The sequence below is a fragment of the Lepidochelys olivacea genome, assembly GCF_965140295.1.
Source record: "Lepidochelys olivacea isolate rLepOli2 genome assembly, chromosome: 13".
Taxonomy (NCBI): Eukaryota; Metazoa; Chordata; order Testudines; family Cheloniidae; genus Lepidochelys; species Lepidochelys olivacea.
The window spans coordinates 12670803-12693515 of NC_140423.1; the positions used below are offsets into that span (position 1 = coordinate 12670803).

Here is a 22713-nt window from a genome sequence, read left to right on the forward strand (position 1 = left end):
GAGGACTTGTGGCACCTTAGAGACTAACCAATTTATTAGAGCATGAGCTTTCGTGAGCTACAGCTCACTTCCTCAGATGTACATTTCCACGATATGCATCTGAGGAAGTGAGCTGTAGCTCACGAAAGCTCATGCTCTAATAAATTGGTTAGTCTCTAAGGTGCCACAAGTCCTCCTTTTCATTCAGTAGAATGTAAGTACAGCATACCCCTTAAGGAAGTTCCTGCCATGTCTGGACTGTCCACTAGCCCTGGAGCAGTAAAGCAGAGATGGGAGAGAAGCATTGCATGTATGTGTCTGTACTGGGAGGGGAAGGCTCGAGGAGAGAAATTGGATCAGAGACAAAGTATTGTAAAATTTTAGAAAGAACTGCCCTCTTCCTCTGGCTGCTTATGGATTCTGGGGTGGCAAAAACCACATCTGAATACTTCCTCTCTAACCCTGTAGGGTATCTTATTTACTGATCTTTATTACAAGAGTCATTTGAGATCCCTAATTAAAAACAGACAGATGCCACCATGCTCTTCATATCAACTGATTAGTTTTGTGTGTGCAAAACTAGAAAATGAGCTCTTTTATCCATTCCAAGCAATTATTAATTTACGCCATGCTCCCTGACAAATTCATCAAGAGACTTGAACAAGAACATGTTTGTTTAATTTTCTCATCTGTTTTTAGTCTCAATTAATCAACAACCTCAATACCATTTATCGGTAACACTTCGATGCATTTGCACATATCTCTTTTACACATGAACCCCATTGACAGTAGCAAAATCCTTCCTTCAGTTATGCATATAAAGTGCTTCACAAATACTGGTCAGAAAGTTATTCTCCACAACTACTTAACATGTACCAATAACATTTTACATGTACCTGAAATAGAACTATTACACAGATCTCAAAACTAACAAAAAAAATAGTCCAATGAGAATGCTTGCTTTGTATTTTTTAACTATTTATTGCAGCTGGTCAAAAATTCAGGGGAAAATAAAACAAAGAAATTTGCTGTCTAAGTAAATGTTCATTTCAAATTTATTCTACACACAAAAGTTCTTTCAAATTCTCACTTGCAATGTACAAACCAAGAAGTATGGTGGCAGAAGTCGGAGGATATGTTTATTGCCCCAGTTCTGGTTACCCTACTCTGTCCCACAAGACTTGAAGAATGGTATCTCCAAAGGTTCTTTGCAACTAACTTTGCAGAAGGGTGTAACTAGACGTGACCATGTGAATTGGGAATGTTTCACATGTACATGCATTTACCCACATGCAGCTACGTGGACTGAGCAATGGTTCTTGCAAACCGTCCCTTGCACCAGTTATTCTTACTCCTATAAGCGAAGAATGTGAGAGAGTGGATGCACTGCCTATATATGAATCCATTAGGTAGGGGAAATGAGTTTGGGAAGAAAAGATGATCTTGTGATTAACACATGCCACTACTGTAATACGTAAACTACAATACATAAGTTGAGAGCACGCACAGTGGGGTACCCACTCTCTCCAGGGGTTTTGTGAGGATTAAAGGTGATGATCGATGGCTAAACTCAGTCTAGGTGAAAGTGGGTGCATCTCCATGGAAGTCAACAGAACTCGCCTACTTAAAACAGGATGGAAATTGGCTTTAAATGTTTTGAAAAGCACTGGTTTGTACATCTTTTTGGAGGTAGATTTGTAATTACAGAACATGTATGCATCTGAGCTGGAAATTCTACATTCCATGTCCTATTTTCTCTTGCTGCTCACTGGGCTGGTGATCTGCAGCTTGGGCTTTCTCTTTTATCTCCTGTTGCAACAAGATCAGCTTTTTTTAGCCACAGTCGATATGCATGGAGGACATGTGACTGACATGGGTAGCTGTGTGATCTGTTTTTCTAGCTGAACATCTGGCTCTTTAGCTAGCATTTACAGGGACTCCATAAAAATCTTTGGGATACTTGAGACGTAGGCAGCCGTGGATCTTGAACTGTCTGTTTCTGCTGGAGAGCCATTTCCTGTTGACTTTTCTTGAGTAGAGGTGGCCAGAAAACAAAAATATTTTCACAAAAAATTGGTGAAAATGTTTTCTCTGCTTTGCATTGAAATTATATTTCAGCTAAAGTTTTCCAACCAGCTCTGTTTATGACCCTCCAATCAGATTAAAGCTGTATAAACAGTCCAGGCTATCAGGTTATTGTGTCTCTGGGCCGGTGGAGAGAGAAAGCAAACTCTCTCCAATGTTGACCTATAAACACTCTTACACCTTTGTTTCCTTGGTTGTTTGTTTCCCTCTTTCTAACCAGGTTAGAGGACTATACCAGTCTCAGTAATTAGCGTAAAAAAAACCCTAAGAAAATCTAGACATATAGGTTCTTTTACTGAGAGCACGACAAGTACAGTGTCCTTTTAAAGTTAAATGCAAAGATGAACTGGCCTTTTGCTCTCCCAGTACTGCTGGAGTTTCCATAATGCCAACTTGATCATTACATAAGGATGAGTGTGTGAATGAGAAGGGCCATCTAACAGCAGATTCTCCAGGCTTGTTCCTCTTATGACTTGCCTCACATTTACTAGTGCGCAGGAGCTCACCTATATACTATACAGAATCTACATCCTACAGCAGTGGTTCTCAACCTGTGGCCCATGGGCCGCTTGCAGCCCAATCAGCACAGAGCTGCGGCCCATGTAACATTCTCAGGGCCATAAAAGTATTATTGGATTCAGCCTACATAACATATTGTGAGCCTCATATGTGGCCCATAATGGTAAACAGGTTGAGAACCACTGGCCTACAGTATCCTGTCACCTTTCTAATACAGTGGAATAACACCAATTTAGCTATCAGAGGAGCCTCCACAGCTGCAGAAGCAGGATTTATCCAAAGACCTGGGTTGAGGCCCCATAAACATTTCTCCTTTGAAGAGTACTGTATATATGCCAAAGGCTTGGTTTTCAGCTATGCTCCAACCTCCATTTTTATGGATGCAGTTTTTCACCCTATATTTGTTCACCCATAATGCAGATAAACCATAAGAATGGCCATAATGGGTTAGACCAATAGTCCATCTAGCCCAGACTGCAGTCTTCTGACAGTGGCCAATGCCAGGTGCTTCAGAGGGAATGAACAGAACAGGGCAATTATTGAGTGATCCATCCTCTGTCATTCTGTGCCAGTATCTGGCAGTCAGAGGCTTAAGGACACCCTTAGCATGGGTAAATACTAGTAGTTGAGCAATTAATTACCTGCTTTGTAAGCTCAGACAGGTTGGTAGATATCTAATTAGTAATATTTGTACCTGTAGTTTATTGTGGGTGCACAATGAAGGCACAGTTCTTTCTGGCCAGACATATCTGCACCCACAAACTAAAACCCATGTCTGAAATTCTGGGCCTCAGTAATATTATTAACATTTGAATGTACTATTGGAAGCTCTGTCATTTACCCACACACTGTATAATGTGCATAAAGCAACCGTATCAGTGAAAATAAGATCACAGCTATGTTCTTTGAATCAAGGCTGGATGCCTTTCTGGAAGTTATGCTTTAGCCAAACATAAGTTATGATTTAGTAAAACACAAGTTATTGGGCTCAAGACAGAGGTAACTGGGTGAAATTTAATGGCCTGTGATATACAGGAGGTCAGATTAGATGATGTAATGGTCCCTTCTGGCCTTAAACTCTATGAATCTAATAATTCATTGCAAGTTGCAGTTTCAATGTTGGCACAATTCCCTCTACAAAAGTATATAAAATGTTCTTCAATCTCAAAACATCAGGCACTACCCTGAAGCAATGTCTTGAATTTCATAAACACCGTGAAAGCAGTTGACCCTTTGCCTGATATAACAATGTCTCACAGTTTCCTTGGGCATAATTTAGTGTCCAGTGATTCGTGTCCAACTCCCATTTGGTCTTCATGGTTCACTCACCTAAGAACTTGGGAAGGAGTTTTGCAAATACAAGAAATTGGATCAAGTAACATGCCATGCAGCATGACCTAAAGTCCCTATTTCTGGTTGCACAAACAATGGTAGTGGAAACTAAAGTTTACAACCAGGGTATCCCTGATTGTACAAGCATAGTTCTAGTTCTTTGTCGGCAACAAAGGAAAACACAGTAACTCCTTTAATCTCTGAGTGCTAGAGAGTATGCACTGGTAAAATGCACAAGAGTGGATAAGAGACACTGAAGGTAGCTTATTAAGATACTAAAATGGGAAATATAAAGCCCACTTTTCATATAAAGCCACTCTCCCAAATAAATTGGGGTCAAGACTGACGCAGCAAATAAGGCTCAAGAGGAGGATCTCAGTCCATTTGTTAGACATTGGTGAGTCCTGGGAGAGTCCTCCTGCACTCCAGTTTGAAAAGGTCTTCTGATATTGTTTGCAGATCACATTCCAGTGGGATATGGATTCGGGAGTCTGCACTTTGTTGCAATTATATTGATACCATGCAAACAATTTTTTTCTAAAGTAAATTTCTGTTCCCCAAAAGCTCTCCTTCTCAATACATTATACAGTACATTATACAGTGTAAGGGCCAGCAGCCACATTTTCAAAGGTACTTAGGTGCTGAAAGATGCAGATAAGGCACCTAGTGGGACTTTCAAAAACACTTACACTAAGTAGGCACCTAACCCCAATTGAAATCAATGGAAGTTAGGCACCTAACCTTCTTGGTTGCTTTTGAAAATCCCCACTGAGTCTTCAGCACCTAAATACCTTTGAAAATCCTGGCCCCAGTTTCACCACTGGGTTTCACCAGTGGGACCAGGATTTGGCACTATGGGGAGAAATCTTGGCCACATTGGAGTCAGTAGCAGTTTTGCTGTTGATATCAGTGAAGCTAGGATTTCACCCTATTTGAACAACCTTTGATCATTACAATTTGGTTGTGACATGTTCACTTTGCAGCTGTTACCTGTTGTTCAGTCATTTCCAACAGCTTCATAGTTAGTGTACTAGCCCGAAAGACTTGCATGAAAAATAAGGGGTGGCCTCATGCCTTCCATTGTTTGACATGCATCTAAAATATTTTAGCTTATGTTTTAAAATATGCCAACCTTGCTCCCACCCTAACTTGGCATCCTATTCAATGGAGCCTGTTTCCACCAGGGCATAAGGAATTTAAACATGTAACTCCACTGACCATTAAAGCCTTTGACTCACACAAAGACTGAGTGGGTATATTTGAAAGTAACCAGTGCGATTGCTCAACGGATCTGAAGTCAGGTGGGAGGATGGCACCACACTGAAATTGGAGGTTGGTTTTATTGTAGTGCACCAGTCCTCTAGCAAGTGTTCTCCAACTTCTGGAGAGAATTTTAGGTGCAACTGCTGTGATCATGTAAAACGCCATCATTTATGCACCCAGATTGAGTAACTGCCCATAACTATGCATGCTGGTGCACTAATGCACTTAGAGGCCCATTGACAATATTGCTGAGTTTGGTTCACTATTCATGAGCACCCCGTGTGAGCAGCTGCAGCCTGTAAACGCATGACAAATCTTGGTGTCACTTAGCAAGGTAAGGCTCATCAGAGGCACTTGACTAGCTGCAGGAAACATTCTGCATATCATAGAGGTTCCTAGTCAGCCAAATGATGCACTAATGAAAAGTGATCCACAAACTCCATTGCTGAACAGCAACTTCTGCATTTAAAACATCAGCTTCTGAGATAGTATTTTCCCTGCACTATTCCTACCATAAAAAGAAAAGGAGGACTTGTGGCACCTTAGAGACTAACAAATTTATTTGAGCATAAGCTTTCGTGAGCTACAGGGTGCATCCGATGAAGTGAGCTGTAGCTCACGAAAGCTTATGCTCAAATAAATTTGTTAGTCTCTAAGGTGCCACAAGTCCTCCTTTTCTTTTTGCGGATACAGACTAACACAGCTGCTACTCTGAAACCTATTCCTACCATGTGTCTGGACAATACGTTGTGCCTCTCCACAAGATAACTGCTGCCAAAGTTTAAGTTGCGTTTTTGGAACCCAGATTTTATGTGGGTACCGATGTCACTTTCAGAAACACTAAATGCAAAAGGAGCTATCACTTAGCAGTATCCTGGATAAAACTGGAACCTGCTGAAATCTTACTTGGAACTTTTTCAGAGGCACTAAGAAGTTTGGCAAGCTGGGTTAAAAACAGCCAACCACCACCCCCACACACACCTTTTTCATTTTTGTGCATTTCTGCCCTTGCTGACTCAGGCTGAGTCTACCTGGCTGAAACACCTGGAAAGGCTAGAAAGTAGTATCAGAAAAAAGGTCTCTTTGTAATATTGCTGTGATTTGCAGCCCAGATCTCTAGCCTCAGGAGATGCGTTTAAGCATACAAATTTTGGTAGCATGTCTAGTGGGCAGAGCACGAGTCAGGAGACTGAGGTTTCAGTCCTGACTCTGTTGCTGACTCACCAGCTGAACTTCAGTTAGTCATTTAACTTACCCGTACCTCATTTCCCCCTTTGTACAATGGGCTTAACAACCTGCTTTAAAAGGAAATTGGAAGGCTTGATCCATATTTGTGAAGTGATCCGAAGATGCTACAGAATTGCAAGGCTTTGTTATTGTATTATTTGAATTTCGCTTATCTCTAAGGCAGTGATAAACGCCACTATATCTGTGGTGGGACATTCTCTGGACTATCAGTTAAGGACTGGAAAATGTAATACTACCGGTGTCACACAGTATTAGCACGGGTACTCTTCAGAGTAGCCAGCTTCTGCTCAAAACCTATTGGTGCTGTGTGCAGCAGTATTTGTTTGCCCTTCCTTGGAGTCTGTTACTGTCAGGAGATGTTCAGGTGAGTTGTCAGGACCACAGCTCACCAAAGGGACCGAATTTCAGCCAGTTACACCAGTCACCTTTGGCCTCACATTGTACTGAAAGCTAACAACACTCCTTGTTTCCTTCCTGCTCCCTCTTCCTCTTGTCCATTCTTTTGTTCAATTTGGAAATGCTCATTAGTGTTCATTAACAAGCATCTTGAAAGTAACAATGACGAAGAAAGAGAGGCATAGGGGAGGTTGAAAGGAGGCAAAGGAAGAGGCAGCATTCAGTATAATTTAGGGCTATCCCTACATTTTATAGCATTTGACTCTATAATTGTAAGATGTTTATATACTATTCAGCCTTGCTATTGCAGTGCTGCTAACTCACTGTTTCACTGAGAGTCTTTCAACAATTCGTGTTCTTCTGTGAGGCCCAGCTCATAGAACCAAGTGATTATATGACAGTATGAGCTTTCATTTTATTTAAAAATAAGTTCCTAGCATTCATGCTGGCTGAGAAAAGCTGGAAAACATGTCCTGAGTGTACCCTAAAAGTTCAAAAGAAAAAAGAAGAAAAAACCCCCAAACCTACTATTTTTATTTTTATTAAAAACAAACAAACAAACAAAAAAACCATGATTTTTTAAGCCAGTCTCATGATCTTTGAATTCTTGGCATTGGCAATACTAATGACATGTATCCAAGTGGTAACAACATATCTTTAGACAGTTGCCTGTGACCCAACAGACTAATTCCTTTGCTGCATTTGTTTAGGTGTTGAAGCAGGGGAGAGGACAACCAATATCAAAAGCAACGTGAAAGCTTGGGGAAAATGGAGAATGCATTGTCTGGTGGTTAGAAAATGGGAATGAGTCATGTTCTGAGGTGTGTTCACTGCACCACTGCTATCTTTCTGTACGACCTGTTGCAAGCAGCGTTAGCAATAGCTTTGAGCAGTCAAAACATAATAAGGGTGCGAGTTGTCTTTGTGCCTATGAAAATCCCCTCCTAAGTTACTTGCCAGCATGGGGGAATCTTGGTTACAATTTTAGGTGAAATACTTTGAGGAGACATGCTGTTTGGTGCATTCCAAAAGGAAAGCAGAATCCAACATTGTTCACATATATTGTATTTAATAGCACCATATTGGCAATTGAATTTCTCATTAATAATAATTTACAATGAAATTTCCTTGTTTCCTTTTTCTTACACTTGTCTTCTCACTCCACTTTCTATTTCTTTTCTATTGGATCATAGACCATGGTATATTTTTTCTGCCTTTTGTTACCTCTTTCCCTCCATCAGCCATGTGAGTTCTACCCTGACATTGTGCTCTCTTCCCACTTCCCTATATTTTTGTCTCTCACTTTCCCCTCCAATCTCACTCCTGCCCCTCTTCTTCTTTTCTCTTCTAATGTACCCCTCAGTCTCTCACCTACCCATCCATCTGCATCCTAGGTCACTCACAGTCCCTCCCACATCCACATCCATTTGTTCACCAACGTCTACCCTGCCCTGTTCTTGTATGTACCTGTTCTTCTAGTCCCTCACGTAGGGCTCCTCACTCTTGCAGCAACATGTGGCAGGAGGAAGGCAAGTGTGCTAGTCAGCACAAGCAGGCCCTAAAGTCCAGAAAATGACAGACCTACAAAGGGAATTTTCTGGACTACCAGGCAACCATCCAGGTCTTAGGGCAAGTCACCTGCAGCCAGATTTTCAAGAGTTCTTTCTCATTTTGGATGCCTCAACTTTCTGGTGTCCAGCCTGAGATACCTTAAAATGGCCCAGTTTTCTGAAAGTGCTGAGCTTCCATGGTCTCAGAACTAGGCCTCTTTAAAGGATTCTCAGATTAGGCCCCTCAGCATGGTAGCTAAAGTCACTAGCCACTTGCCAGCTGCAGGCTCTGTGCTTTAGAATTGCTATGTCCTTGCCACTTCCATTGACTTCATTTGGAGTCGTGGGTGTCCAGCACCTCTGAAAAAAAATCTAGTCCCTAACTCTGACCCCAGTTCTCAAAAAGATAAATTGAGGCACAGATCCTACTTCCCGATCTTTAGGGGGTGGTGGTTTGTAAGGCCCTTTGAAACCCCCAGATCAACATAGCTGTAGCAAGCAGTGCAGGGAACATGAGGAATTTCTTTCAGTCCTGACTGTAGAAGCTTAGTTCACAAAATTGTGAGTGTTCTAGATCTGTTTATAGTTAGTAGAGAAGGTTTCAGGAGATGGCATTCAAGAATATGTAGCATAATTCCTGGGGTTTGCAGGACTGATAAAACTTTTAGTGTTCAGCCAATGGTTGCCTCTGTGCAGCTCTTAATGCGTGAACTGTGGCGCGGAGGTTACATTGAACTGATGCTAAATCATGTGATAACACTTCGGGTTGGAGTATGTTAAGTAAAGCCACCCCCAAGGAAAGAATTATAAAGAGGGCAAGTTTGGGAAGCACACAGAATTGCTGTCTCAGAATGCAAACTGTTAATGCTTGCTGTGATGCAGTGAAACTGCTTCTGTATTTTAATATACTTTGTCTAACGATTGTGTTTAAAGAGCTTGGCTTGCCATCTGCTAGTTGCTGCTCTGATTTTATTTTGCTGTGTGTCTTTGGTAAGCAGGCCATTTTATTTAAAGGGCAGGGTTTTTTTAAAAGAACAAGAGGTTTCTTTTAATTGGAACAAGCTCTCCCCTCTTGAGCCCAGATATTCCGCTTGCAACACCATTCAGGTTTTCAGCCCATTTTTCTCCATTGGTTGCAGGCTAGAATGAAAAGCACTAACCCATTAATGCTGTGAACCTCTCCAGAGAATATTTGACACAAGCCCTTTTTGGGTCTCAGTGTTCCAATTGTGTGTGGGAAGGACAATTCCCTTCAGCATGTTCCTTTGATCTCTCTTACTGAGGATTTCCCCTCCAGGCCTATTGTTTGCACATTACTGTAACTACAGGCAAACAAATACTTTATACAATTTCCCAGACTGACTCACCCCTGCACTTAATGCGTCATGTTACCCTGATTGCATCACATCAGCATGGGAAGCTTAAAGGCTGGTTTTTCTGAGTAATAAGATTGCAGGACAGCAGTAACTTATTATTATTGCTATTATTGTCAACCTGCAACCTACAAAAAAGAAAAATCGAGCAAGCTACATCTCGATTAAGTAAACCATTTGTTAATCAGGCTGGAGACAGGAGGCGTAGTTAAATCATGCAGTGTGTTAACATAAAAGCCTTGCACCTCTGGAACCTTAGAATCAGATCCGATGAACTAAGCTGTAGCTCACGAAAGCTTATGCTCAAATAAATTTGTTAGTCTCTAAGGTGCCACAAGTCCTCCTTTTCTTTTTGCAGATATTGGCCTACGTCACAAGTGAACCCACGTATAGTGTTCTCTCATCTTTGTTTCCTATGGAACATGTTTTGTCTTAACTTTGTTATTAGTTACACCCCAGGGCAGTCTCACATTTGTGTAATTGATTTACACATATTGTGATCCCCCCTACACAGGCAAGAAACAGCTTTGTAGCACAGTCCCCCAACAAGTCAGATTGTGATGTATGGATGGAGCCTAAAGCCTGGATTTTCCATAAGCAAAAGTGTTGTTTAAAACAACAAAAGGTTTTTTAGGTGACATTTTCCCAGGTCCCCTCCTACCCTGCCCTTTGCCAGCCCTCAACAGCAAGAAAATGCCAAGTTATGGGATACATCTGAACTGCACCCTAATACCTACAAGCAGCACACTTCCACTGAAAGCAAGAGACTCTGCATCTTCACGAGGAATTTCCTTCTGCCTCCCGCTTATAAGATCTCCCTCACATATAACATGTAATATTAGTTGGAGCCTCAGCAACATTTGTAAATAGTCAACATTAACACATGCAGAAGTGTTGTGCATTTGTGGGGGAAACATGAAATTGTCCTTCCATAGACATTTGGTGATGTGGTCATTTGTCCTTCAGGGACTGGAATTGGATATTTAATTTCATATAAGTCACTAAACGGCTATCAGGTAGTAACTACTGACACTTCTATTATTCACACTGGTGACTTAGCCCTGGTCTACACTACGAGTTTAGGTCGAATTTAGCAGTGTTAGATCGATTTAACCCTGCACCTGTCCACACAATGAAGCCATTTTTGTTGACTTAGTGGGCTTTTAAAATCGATTTCTGTACTCTTCCCTGGTGAGGGAGGCCCAGATAATCTTCATCCAAGAATATTAAATGAATTGGCATATGAAATTGCAAGCCCATTAGCAAGAATTTTTAATGAATCTGTAAACTCAGGGGTTGTACCGTATGACTGGAGAATTGCGAACATAGTTCCTATTTTTAAGAAAGGAAAAAAAAAAGTTGATCCAGGTAACTACAGCCCTGTTAGTTTGACATCTGTAGTATGCAAGATCTTGGAAAAAATTTTGAAGGAGAAAGTAGTTAAGGACATTGAGGTCAATGGTAAATGGGACAAACTACAACATGGTTTTACAAAAGGTAGATTTTGCCAAACCAACCTGATCTCCTTCTTTGAGAAAGTAACAGATTTTTTAGACAAAGGAAACACAGTGGATCTAATTTACCTAGATTTCAGTAAGGTGTTTGATACGATGCCACATGGGGAGTTGTTAGTTAAATTGGAAAAGATGGGGATCAATATGAAAATTGAAAGGTGGAAAAGGAAATTGGTTAAAAGGGAGACTACAGCTGATCATACTGAAGGGTGAACTGTCAGACTGGAGGGAGATTACCAGTGGAGTTCCTCAAGGATCAGTTTTGGGACCAACCTTATTTAATCTTTTTATATTACTGACCTTGGCACAAAAAGTGGGCGTGTGCTAATAAAGTTTGCGGATGATACAAAGCTGGTAGGTATTGCCAATTTAAAGAAGGACCGGGATATCATACAGGAGGATCTGGATGACCTTGTACACAGGAGTAATAGTAATAGGATGAAATTTAATAGTGAAAAGTGCAAGGTCATGTATTTAGGGATTAATAACAAGAATTTTAGTTATAAGCTGGGGACACATCAATTAGAAGTAACAGAGGAGGAGAAGGACCTTGGAGTATTGGTTGACCACAGGATGACTATGAGCCGCCAACGTGATATGGCCATGAAAAAAGGCTAATGCACTCTTGGGATGCATCAGGTGAAGTATTTCCAGTAGAGATAAGGAGGTGTTAGTACCGTTATACAAGGCACTGATGAGACCTCACCTGGAATACTGTGTGCAGTTCTGGTCTCCCATGTTTAAGAAGGATGAATTCAAACTGGAACAGGTACAGAGCAGGGCTACTAGGATGATCCGTGGAATGGAAAACCTGTCTTATGAAAGGAGACTCAAGGAGCTTGGCTTGTTTAGCCTAACCAAAAGAAGGTTGAGGGGAGATATGATTGCTCTCTCTAACTATATCAGAGGGATAAATACCAGAGAGGGAGAGGAATTATTTAAGCTCAGTACCAATGTGGACACAAGAACAGATGGATATAAACTGGCCATCGGGAAGTTTAGACTTGAAATTAGATGAAGGTTTCTAACCATCAGAGGAGTGAAGTTCTGGAATAGCCTTCCAAGGGAAGCAGTGGGGGCAAAAGACCTATCTGGCTTCAAGATTAAACTTGATAAGTTTATGGAGGAGATGGTATGATGGGATAACATGATTTTGGCAATTAATTGATCTTTAACTATTCATGGTAAATAGGCCCAATGGCCTGTGATAGGATGTTAGATGGGGGTGGGATCTGAGTTACTACAGAGAATTCTTTCCTAGGTATCTGGCTGGTGAATCTTGCCCATATGCTCAGGGTTCAGCTGATTGCCATATTTGGGGTCGGGAAGGAATTTTCCTCCAGGGCAGATTGAAAGAGGCCCTGGGGGTTTTTCTCCTTCCTCTGTAGCATGGGGCATGGGTCACTTGCAGGAGGTTTCTCTGCACCTTGACGTCTTTAAACCATGATTTGAGGACTTCAATAGCTCAGATATAGGTGAGAGGTTTATTGCAGGAGTGGATGGGTTGTGCAGGAGGTCAGACTAGATGATCATGGTGGTCCCTTCTGACCTTAATATCTGTGAATCTATGAGGGGATGAGCTCTGAAATAGACATCGCCAGGTCGAATTTGGGTTAGTGTGGACGCAATTCGACAGTATTGCTTCTGGGAGCTATCCCAGAGTGCTCCATTGTGACCGCTCTGGACAGCACTTTCAACTCAGATGCACTAGCCAGTACACAGGAAAAGCACTGCAAACTTTTGAATATCATTTCCTCTTTGGCCAGAGTGGCGAGCTCATCAGCAGAGGTCACCATGCAGAGCTCATCGGCAGAGGTGACCATGCAGAGCTCATCAGCACAGGTGACCATGCAGTCCCAGAATCGCAAAAGAGCTTCAGCATGGACCGAACAGGAGGTACGGGATCTGATCGCTGTATGGGGAGACAAATCCGTGCTATCAGAACTCCGTTCCAAAAGACGAAATGCCAAAATATTTGAAAAAATCTCCAAGGGCAAGAAGGACAGAGGCTATCACAGGGACCAGCAGCAGTGCCGCATGAAACTTAAGGAGCTGAGGCAAGCCTACCAAAAAAACAAAGAGTCAAATGTCTGCTCGGGGTCAGAGCCCCAGACATGCCGCTTCTATTATGAGCTGCATGCAATTCTAGGGGGTACCCCTACAACTACCCCACACCTGTAGTGGACTCCTGCAAGGGAGTCTCACGCAACAGGGATTAGGATTTTGGGGACGAGGAAGATGATGATGAGGGGGATGTTGAAGATAGCGCACACCAGGCAAGCAGAGAAACCGTTCTCCCCGACAGCCAGGAACTGTTTATCACCCTGGAAACAGTACCTTTCCAACCCAGGCTCCCGGACCTTGAAGGTGGAGAAGGCATCTCTGGTGAGTGTACCTTTGTAAATAGAATGCATGGTTTAAAAGCAAGTGTGTTTAATGATTAATTTTCCCTGAAGAGTTGAGATGCATTCGTGGCCAGTACAGCTACTGGAAAAGTCGATTAACGTGTCTGGGGATGGAGCGGAAATGCTCCAAGGACATCTCAATGAAGGTCTCCTGGAGATGCTCCCAAAGCCTTTGCAAAAGGTTTCTGCAGAGGGCAGCCTTATTGCATCCTCCATTGTAGGACACTTTACCACGGCAGGCCAGTAGCACGTAGTCTGGAATCATTGCATAAGAAAGCATGGCAGTGTGTGGTCCTGGTGTTTGCTGGCATTCAAGTAACATCCGTTCTTTATCTCTCTATGTTATCCCCAGGAGAGTGATATCATTCCTGGTCATCTGGTTGAAATAGGGGAATTTTATTAAGGGGACATTCTGAGGTGTCCGTTCCTGCTGGGCTGTTTGCCTGTGGCTGAAAAGAAATCATCCCTGCTGTTAGCCACGTGTTGGGGGGAGGGGTGAAGCAATCATCCCAGAGAACTGGGTGTTTGGGGGGGGGGTTAGTTGGGTTTGCGCTGCATGTTAACCTGAAAACATCAGCCCCTCCTTTTAAATGGCCAATGGGTCTTTTTCAATTTTACTCTCCCTTTTTTTCCTCCTGCAGCAGCAAATGTTTCAACGCTGCCACTAGCATCTCCGTCCCAGAGGCTAGTGCAGATAAGAAGGCGAAAAAAACACACTCGTGATGAAAGGTTCTCTGAGCTCATGCAGTCCACCCAAACTGAAAGAGCCCAGCAGAATGCATGGAGGCAGACAATGGCAGAGTCCAGGAAAGCACAAAATGAATGCGAGGACAGGAGGGACGCATGAGAGGACAGGTGGCGGGAGCAACAGGAGAGGTGGCAGGATCAAGTGGAAAGGTGGCGGCAGCATGATGAGAGGAGGCAGGATGCAATGCTGAGGCTACTGGAGGATCAAACTGATATGCTCCGGCGTATGTCTTTCCTGAGGTACAGGAAAGGCACAGACCGCCACTGCAGCCCCTGTGTAACCAACCGCCCTCCTCCCCAAGTTCCATAGCTTCCTCACCCAGATGCCCAAGAATGGAGGGGGGGTGCTCCAGGCACCCAACCACTCCACCCCAAAGGACTGCCCAAGCAACAGAAGGCTGGCATTCAATAAGTTTTGAAGTGCAGTGTGGCCTTGTTCTCCCCTCCTCCCCCACCCCACCCAGTACTTCCCTCCTCCCCCACCCCTCCCGGGCTACCTTGGCAGTTATCCCCCTATTTGTGTGACGAATTAATAAAGAATGAATGAATTTGAAACAACAATGACTTTATTGCCTCAGCAATTGGTGATCGAAGGGGGGAGAGGAGGGCGGCTGGCTTCCAGGGAAGTGGAGTGAACCAAGGTGGTGGGTTTTCATCAAGGAGAAACAAACAGAACTGTCACACTGTAGCCTGGTCAGCCATGAAACTGGTTTTCAAAGCTTCTCTGATGCTCAGCGCACCCTGCTGTGCTTTTCTAACCGTCCTGGTGTCTGGCTGCGCGTAATCAGCGGCCAGGCAATTTGCCTCAACTTCCCACCCTGCCATAAACATCTCCCCCTTACTCTCACAGATATTGTGGAGCACACAGCAAGAAGTAATAACAATGGGAATATTGGTTTCACTGAGGTCTGAGTCAGTAAACTGCACCAGTGTGCTTTTAAACGTCCAAATGCACATTCTACCACCATTCTCCACTTGCTCAGCCTACAGTTGAACAGCTCCTGACTACTGTCCAGGGTGCCTGTGTATGGCTTCATGAGCCAGCGCATTAAGGGGTAGGCTGGGTCCCCAAGGATAACTATAGGCATTTCAACATCCCCAACGGTTATTTTCTGGTCTGGAAAGTAAGTGCCTTGCTGCAGCTGTTCATACAGACCAGAGTTCCTGAAGATGCGAGCGTCATGTACCTTTCCCGGCCATCCCATGTTGATGTTGGTGAAACATCCCTTGTGATCCACCAGTGCTTGCAGCACCATTGAAAAGTATCCCTTTCGGTTTATGTACTGGCTGCCTTGGTGGTCCAGTCCCAAGATAGGGATATGCGTTCCATCTATCGCCCCACCACAGTTAGGGAATCCCATTGCAGCAAAGCCATCCACTGTAACCTGCATATTTCCCAGAGTCACTACCCTTGATAACAGCAGCTCAGTGATTGTGTTGGCTACTTGGATCACAGCAGCCCCCACAGTAGATATGCCCACTCCAAATTGATTCTCGACTGACCAGTAGCTGTCTGGTGTTGCAAGCTTCCAGAGGGCTATCGCCACTCGTGAACTGTGAGGGCTGCTCTCATCTTGGTATTCTTGCACTTCAGGGCAGGGGAAAGCAAGTCACAAAGTTCCATGAAAGTGCCCTCAAGCAAGCGAAAGTTTCGCAGCCACTGGGAATCGTCCCAGACCTGCAACACTGTGCGGTCCCACCAGTCTGAATTTGTTTCATGGGCCCAGAATTGGCGTTCCATGGCATGAGCCTGCCCCACTGCCACCAGAATGGCCAAACTGCCGGGGCCCGTGCTTTGAGAGAAGTCTGTGTTTATGTCCTCATCACTCTCGTCACTGCGCTGCCATCACCTCCTTGCCTACTTTTGCAGGTTCTGGTTCTGCGCTATACTGCACGATAACGCGCGAGGTGTTTACAATGCTCATAACTGCCATGGTGATCTGAGCGGGCTCCATGCTTGCCGTGGTATGGCGTCTGCAGGAGAGCAGAGTTGCAGGGGAAGCGGTGGTTGGATGACCAGTTTTGAAGACCTACTGCACCATCTGCTGCCAGGACACAACAGCTGAGCGGGCTGCATGCTTGCTGTGGTATGGTGAGACAAGAGCAGCTGAGCAGAGTTGCAGCGGAAGCGGCCCTGTGAGACCACCAGGAGAGCAGAGTGCCAATGGAAGCGATGGATGACGACGATCATATAGAAGACCTGTGAGGTGGCTTCATAGCATCAGGAGAGCAGAGTGGCAGCGGAAGCGGTGGATGATGACGACGGTTAGCAGTCCTACTGCACCATCTGCTGAAAGCAATATGGGGCCCGCACGGAAAAAAGGCGCGAAACAATTGCTTTCACGGAGGGAGGGGCGACTGATGACATGTACCCAAAACCACCCGTGACAATGTTTTTGCCCCATCAGGCATTGGGAGCTTAACCCAGAATTCCAATGGACAGCGGAGACTGTGGGATAGCTACCCACAGTGCAACGCTCCAAAAGTCGACGCTAGCCTCGGTACTGTGGATGCACTCCGCCAACTTAATGCGCTTAGTGCATTAGTGTGGGGACACACACAAGGGACTGTATAAAATCGCTTTCTAAAAAATCGACTTCTATAAATTCAACCTAATTTCGTAGTGTAGACATACCCTTAGATTAAAGCCATTACTTACTGTATAGCTTGACCTATCTAGGTTGGAAGGATTGCCAGGTGATCAAGACACTGGAATGGGAACCAAGTGAATGAGGTTCAATTTCCTGTTCTGCTAGACTTTTATCTGGGGCAAGTCATTGCATTTTTTTTGTTGCCTCAGTTTCCCATTTGTAAAACATGAAGGATAACAATATTTCCCTACCACACAGTGGTAAAGTTCATATACTTTTTTGAGGCTTTTGGGGGCCATATAAATCCTCTCATTTTAGATTTTAGTATCACATGATGTTCCAGGCAAACAGGGGGCCCAGAGTGAATTAAAGACGTTAAAAAAGTTTGTACTGACAAGTCTATAAAACAGATTAATCTGGCCATCCCCAGGCTTATGGAACACAATAAAAGAACTTTCCTGATCCCTTTACAAGGTTTTTCTTTACTCAAAAAGCTACAGTTACTCTCCAACCTCTGCACACTACAAAATATGAAAGAATCTCCTATAGGGCTTGTCCGGACACCACCTTGCTGTCTCCATCCTTCTTGTAAAGACTTTTTCCTTTTGGAGGTAGCTAAACCATTACCCAATTTTCTTCTTATTATTATCATCCAAGTTACTTCTTTGCCTTGGCTTCTGATGAAAGAGATCCATTCCTTTTTAGAACCTTTGTAATCCTTGCATGGTGACAGGTTTCAGAGTGGTAGCCGTGTTAGTCTGTATCAGCGTAAAGAATGAGGAGTACTTGTGGCACCTTAGAGACTAATGAATTTATCTGAGCATAAGCTTTCGTGGGCTACAGCTCTCTTCATCGGATGTATGCAGTGGAAAATACAGTAGGAAGATCTATCTATCTATCTATCTATCCACACACACACACACAGAACATGAAAAAATGGGGGTTGCCATACACACTATAATGGAGAGTTATTCGTTATAGTGTGTATGGCAACACTCATTTTTTCCATGTTCTCTATCTTCCCACTGTATTTTCCACTGCATGCATCCGATGAAGTGGGTTTTAACCCATGAAAGCTTATGTTCAAATAAATTTGTTAGTCTCTACAGTGCCACAAGTACTCCCCATTCTTTTTGTAATCCTTGTAATTTACCAGATTTTCAGTTGCAGCTCATCTCAGTGGTAAATTGTTGAAGACCCAGAATGATTACCACAGCCCCATCTGAGTCCTTGAAGTATTCTCCAATTCTGATTAGTTTTGATTTCTTGTTCTCAATTTCTGGTCCAAAATAATCGGAGTGTGTCTATTTATTTAGCTTTTAAACAATAGATTGAAAGGACATTACCACACAACGTATTGCTGCGTTGTGATCCTTAGTCAGTTGTATATAGCCTCAACAGAACAGATTTTTAAAGGACATTATATATGTTAGTGTTTGCAAAAGGCACACAACTATGCTCCAATTTGCTTGCACCATTGCCATGATTATGCACAACAATCAGGTTATTATGCATGGAAAAGGATAATTAGGTGTATTTGCATGCCCAGTTACCAAGTTTCATATGCAAACACAATAACTGTTCACATAGTTGCCTGGAAAACATTTAAAAAATTGCGATAGTAGGATTAGCTGTAATAGTACAACAATATGTGTGCTCCAAACCACATTAAGTCTACTTTAATCCATCCTCCCACTGTTCAGGAAAAAAGGCTTTTAGGTTGGCATAGTTGTCTATCTGTGACATAACTTGTGTATTGTGATAAGGGCTACCAGCTGTGTTGCTTAAAACAACAACTTGAATGGCTATTTACCGTAAATTATTTCTGTTTGAAAATCCAAGTAACTGTTTCTTTTTTTCTTCAGGGATTCAGATTTGTTCCTGCTTGACACTCGAATAATCTGGGCTGCAGAGGAAGGTTGGCTGGTGTTTGATATCACAGCAACCAGTAATCACTGGGTGGTAAATCCACAACACAATCTCGGCCTGCAGCTATCAGTTGAGAGTATAGATGGTAAGTTTCAGAGAGTAAATGTCATCAAAAAGTCTCCATTTTGGCTATAGAAATCCAGTCAGGACTAGTCTGAATGCACCCAGTAGTCATTCATTTGAGTGGGATTTCTCAAGATTGTCTTGAATTTTCTTAAGATGCAGATGTTGGAAAAGTATTACAAAGTTACAATATTAACCCATCACGCGATATTTGAACATATCTAAATCACCACCACCCGATTTCAAGACAATCATACATCTGTGTCCAAATCCAATAAAACCATAAGCACATGCTTTAGCTTTAAGCATCTCAAAAGAAACTATTAAGATGCTCAAAGTTAAGCATCTGCTTTAGTGGATCTGAGCCCTAATTTGCACACACAATTACCATGATTGTATGTGCAATCTAGTAACATGCACATGACTAATTTGCACATGTATTTACTTTATTTGTACTTGAAGTCATGGAAGCTGCACAAATAAATTGGCCATTCTTTTGGCTAAACCAAACTTATAAATACTCTGGCCCTAGTGGTTCACTGTTTAAAATTGATTCGGTTACCCCCCCTCAATCCCCCATTTAGTAAATACTTTTTCCAGTGGTGTCTCTGTGGGTGGGGAAGGAAATGTCAGGAAAGCCTTAATTGCTGAGGTTCTCCAATTATATTACATTAGAAAGTGAGAAACAAAAATGTACAGGCTAAATCCTCAGCTGATGGATATAGTCCATGTTTTCTCTTTAACACTAGGTAGGAATCGTTAAGGCATGACCTCCTTCCCCACCCACAGAGACACCATTGTCTTCTTCCATTTAGCAAATGATTTTCTCCCTCTCTCCCCAGCTGCAATAGTCCCAAATTGGAGCATCTGAAATGCTGGTGGCGGGAACTGTAGCAAGTACTCAAGTGAATCAAAGAAAGTTATTCCGCATGCAGCTTCTTCCCTGGTCCTCTGTGCTGCTCCTCCCCACCCAGGCCTTTTTTCTTTGCTCTGTGCTGTCTATTTTTTGCCTTCCACCCCGCCCCAACACATATCTAGATTTGAAAGTCTAGTCTGCTGAGAAGAAAATGCTTTCACATAAACAGTCCAATCAGTTTTTAACAGTGAAACATAAGGAATGGCTTGACACACTATGTACTCCAAGTTCTTCAGCCAGCTTGTGATGCAAGCCCATGAGAGTTAGGAAGAGGGTGTGAGCATCAGAGATACAAAATTGGTCTGACCTTGGATCTGATCCAGTATGGCAATGTCTTTGTTCCTATGTTCATTTGGTAAAATTGATTGTGGCCTCCATCTCAATTATCTTTCAGAGTTTGCTTGAGTCTCAAAAGACTGCTCTTTATGAACAGGGAGAATTAATCCAACCAAAAATTTAAAAGATTTCAATTGCATAAGTTACAATGAATGCCTATGATACTAGAAAATACAAGCCATGTATCTTGGGGCAGAATGGATCACTTTGTTTTTATCTTCTGATTATGTTGCTAGGTGCTTAACCCTTGCAGTCTAGAAATATTTTCTGTGTGTATTCCATGTGGAGAAAATCATGGCTATAGGAAGTAGTGAAACCTTGGCAGAATGAGCATACAAGGGAGCAATAGGACTTACATAAGTTGTGACTGTGTAAGCAATAAGTCTGACTATAGTATAACTTAAATTATTTACATTATTTACATTAATAAGTTATTGCCTTAAACACTAGAAATGTCCATAGCATTTTATAAATAAATAAATATTATGCTCTTAGGTCTATGGAATAAACATAAGATCATAGCAGTTGCAATAAGGGAACAGATGATTAGGACATCTTGCCCAGATTTTCAAAATCCTGAATCCAAAAGAGCACCACAATTGTGCATGCATTTATGGTAATTGCTCAGAAAAAGCAGGTAGGTAGACTGTTAGAACTGGGCCCTTATACAAACCTGTCTCCGAGCAAAAGCTTGGGGAGAAATTTTCAAACACACACACACACACACACATTGGAGAAATGAGACTGCAAAGATTTGTGCCAATTATAGGTTTAATTTTTAAAATGCAAGCAGCCAAATTCAGTCCTGGAGTTACTTTTTTTCCAGGGATGAATTTGGTCTTTAACTTTCATGACAAACTCGTGAAATATTTCTTCAATCTATTTTGATAAAGCACAGAATTATTTTCCAGAATTCAAGGAAACATTTTCTTCCATTTTGAGCTGGAAGGGTAAGTCCTACCAAGCCCAAGTTTCATTTGGGGTTCACACAAACTGCGCACTCCTAGCAAAGCTGCAGTTTCACCTGGTTGTCATGTCACAAGTCTGTAGACTTGCAACATAGCACGACTTTGATGCAAAACTATAGATTTTTGAATGTAGCTAACCTTTCAGTGGATACAGCCTGAGTTTAAAGTGTGTAATGAAACTGAAAACCTGGCAAGTTCTGTCTAGAATTTGTACCAGTTATTTTGTGTGTGTCTCTCTATACATGAATAAAATGCAACCAGGATAGAAGGGAAGAGTCAAAAGTACTGTCCAGATAGAATAATACAAAACAGATTAGTTCATTTAACTGCTCTTCATATTCCTTTACAATCATGCCAGATAAGTCCATCAAAAACAGCAACTAGTGGGGAATTAAAGGATGTTTGTTTACGCTTAGAAAGTTGGGATAAGCTCAAACAACAAGCAAGAGAAACACTAACATGATTCATTAGCCGTAGGCATCCTGTTACCCTAAGCTCTGAAACACTTCACGCCCTCATAATACATAGAAACAACAGCTGACTATTTAGGTTTACTTAGCCTATTACTTATTGCTTCATATCCTGTTTTTCTTAGTTAAAAAAAAGCGGCTTCTTAAACACAAATAGTCTGCATTCTCTGATTGGAGAGTTTAGCTCTATTTTGTGTTAGATAAGTACATAATTGGTTAATTAGGAATAGATGTCTTAAATATTTTTTTCCTTGAAATTTGGTCCCTGGTTGTAGGTGGAAGTTGAAATACTTAGTTCTAGTCACTTAAGTGTGGGTCCCCACCCCCACAATTTAATGAATGAGGAACACAATAGCTCTATGGTATGGGTCTTATTCAGAACATTTTTCATTTTTGTTTTTTTTTTTAAATAGGGCATAAAGCAAAAAAGTTGTATTCTGAGAGAGAGAGAGAGAGAGATTTGCTACAGCAAAAGTAACTTTCTGTCACCAAAAAACTCAAGCCTCTCCCTAAATTGATGCATTGGCCAAATTCTGCTCTCCGTTACCTTCATACAAACCCATTGAATCAACTAGGAGTGGATCAAGGGCAGTGGTTTTCAACCTATTTACCATTGTGGGCCACACAATGTGTTATGTGGGCCGCATCCAGTACTATATGTATGGCCCTGAGGATGTCACGTGGGCCACAGCTCTGTGCTGATAGAGTCGCAAGCGGCCTGTGGGCCAGAGGTTGAGAACCACTGATCTAGGGTCACTAACTGCAAGCTGCTGAGGTTCTTGTTAGTGAGATGATGCAACTAAAAATAATTTACTCTCTCAAAACCATGGCCTTTTTAAAATGGTAGGGCAATCAGAAAAGGTTTCATGCTGCTAATGGGGGGTGGGGGAAGGAAAGAGGGCAGAAATCAATGCGGTACTAGATGAATTCTGACTCATTTTTGGCTAAAACTTGTTCTTGAAAATGTAATAAGGCCCTGATCCAGAAAAGCATGTGTAGCTTTTAAGACCACAAGTAGTTTATGCACTT

The 22713-nt window shown here is 42.4% G+C and overlaps 1 protein-coding gene across 1 annotated transcript in view; it reads left to right on the forward strand.

Annotated features, from left to right (window-relative positions):
* Positions 1–22713, forward strand: part of BMP7 (bone morphogenetic protein 7) — a 57895-nt gene that overhangs the window by 26526 nt on the left and 8656 nt on the right. The window contains exon 3 of the mRNA XM_084645738.1: positions 18868–19016. Coding sequence (XP_084501864.1) covers positions 18868–19016 — 149 coding nt within the window. The remainder of the gene's footprint in view (positions 1–18867; positions 19017–22713) is intronic.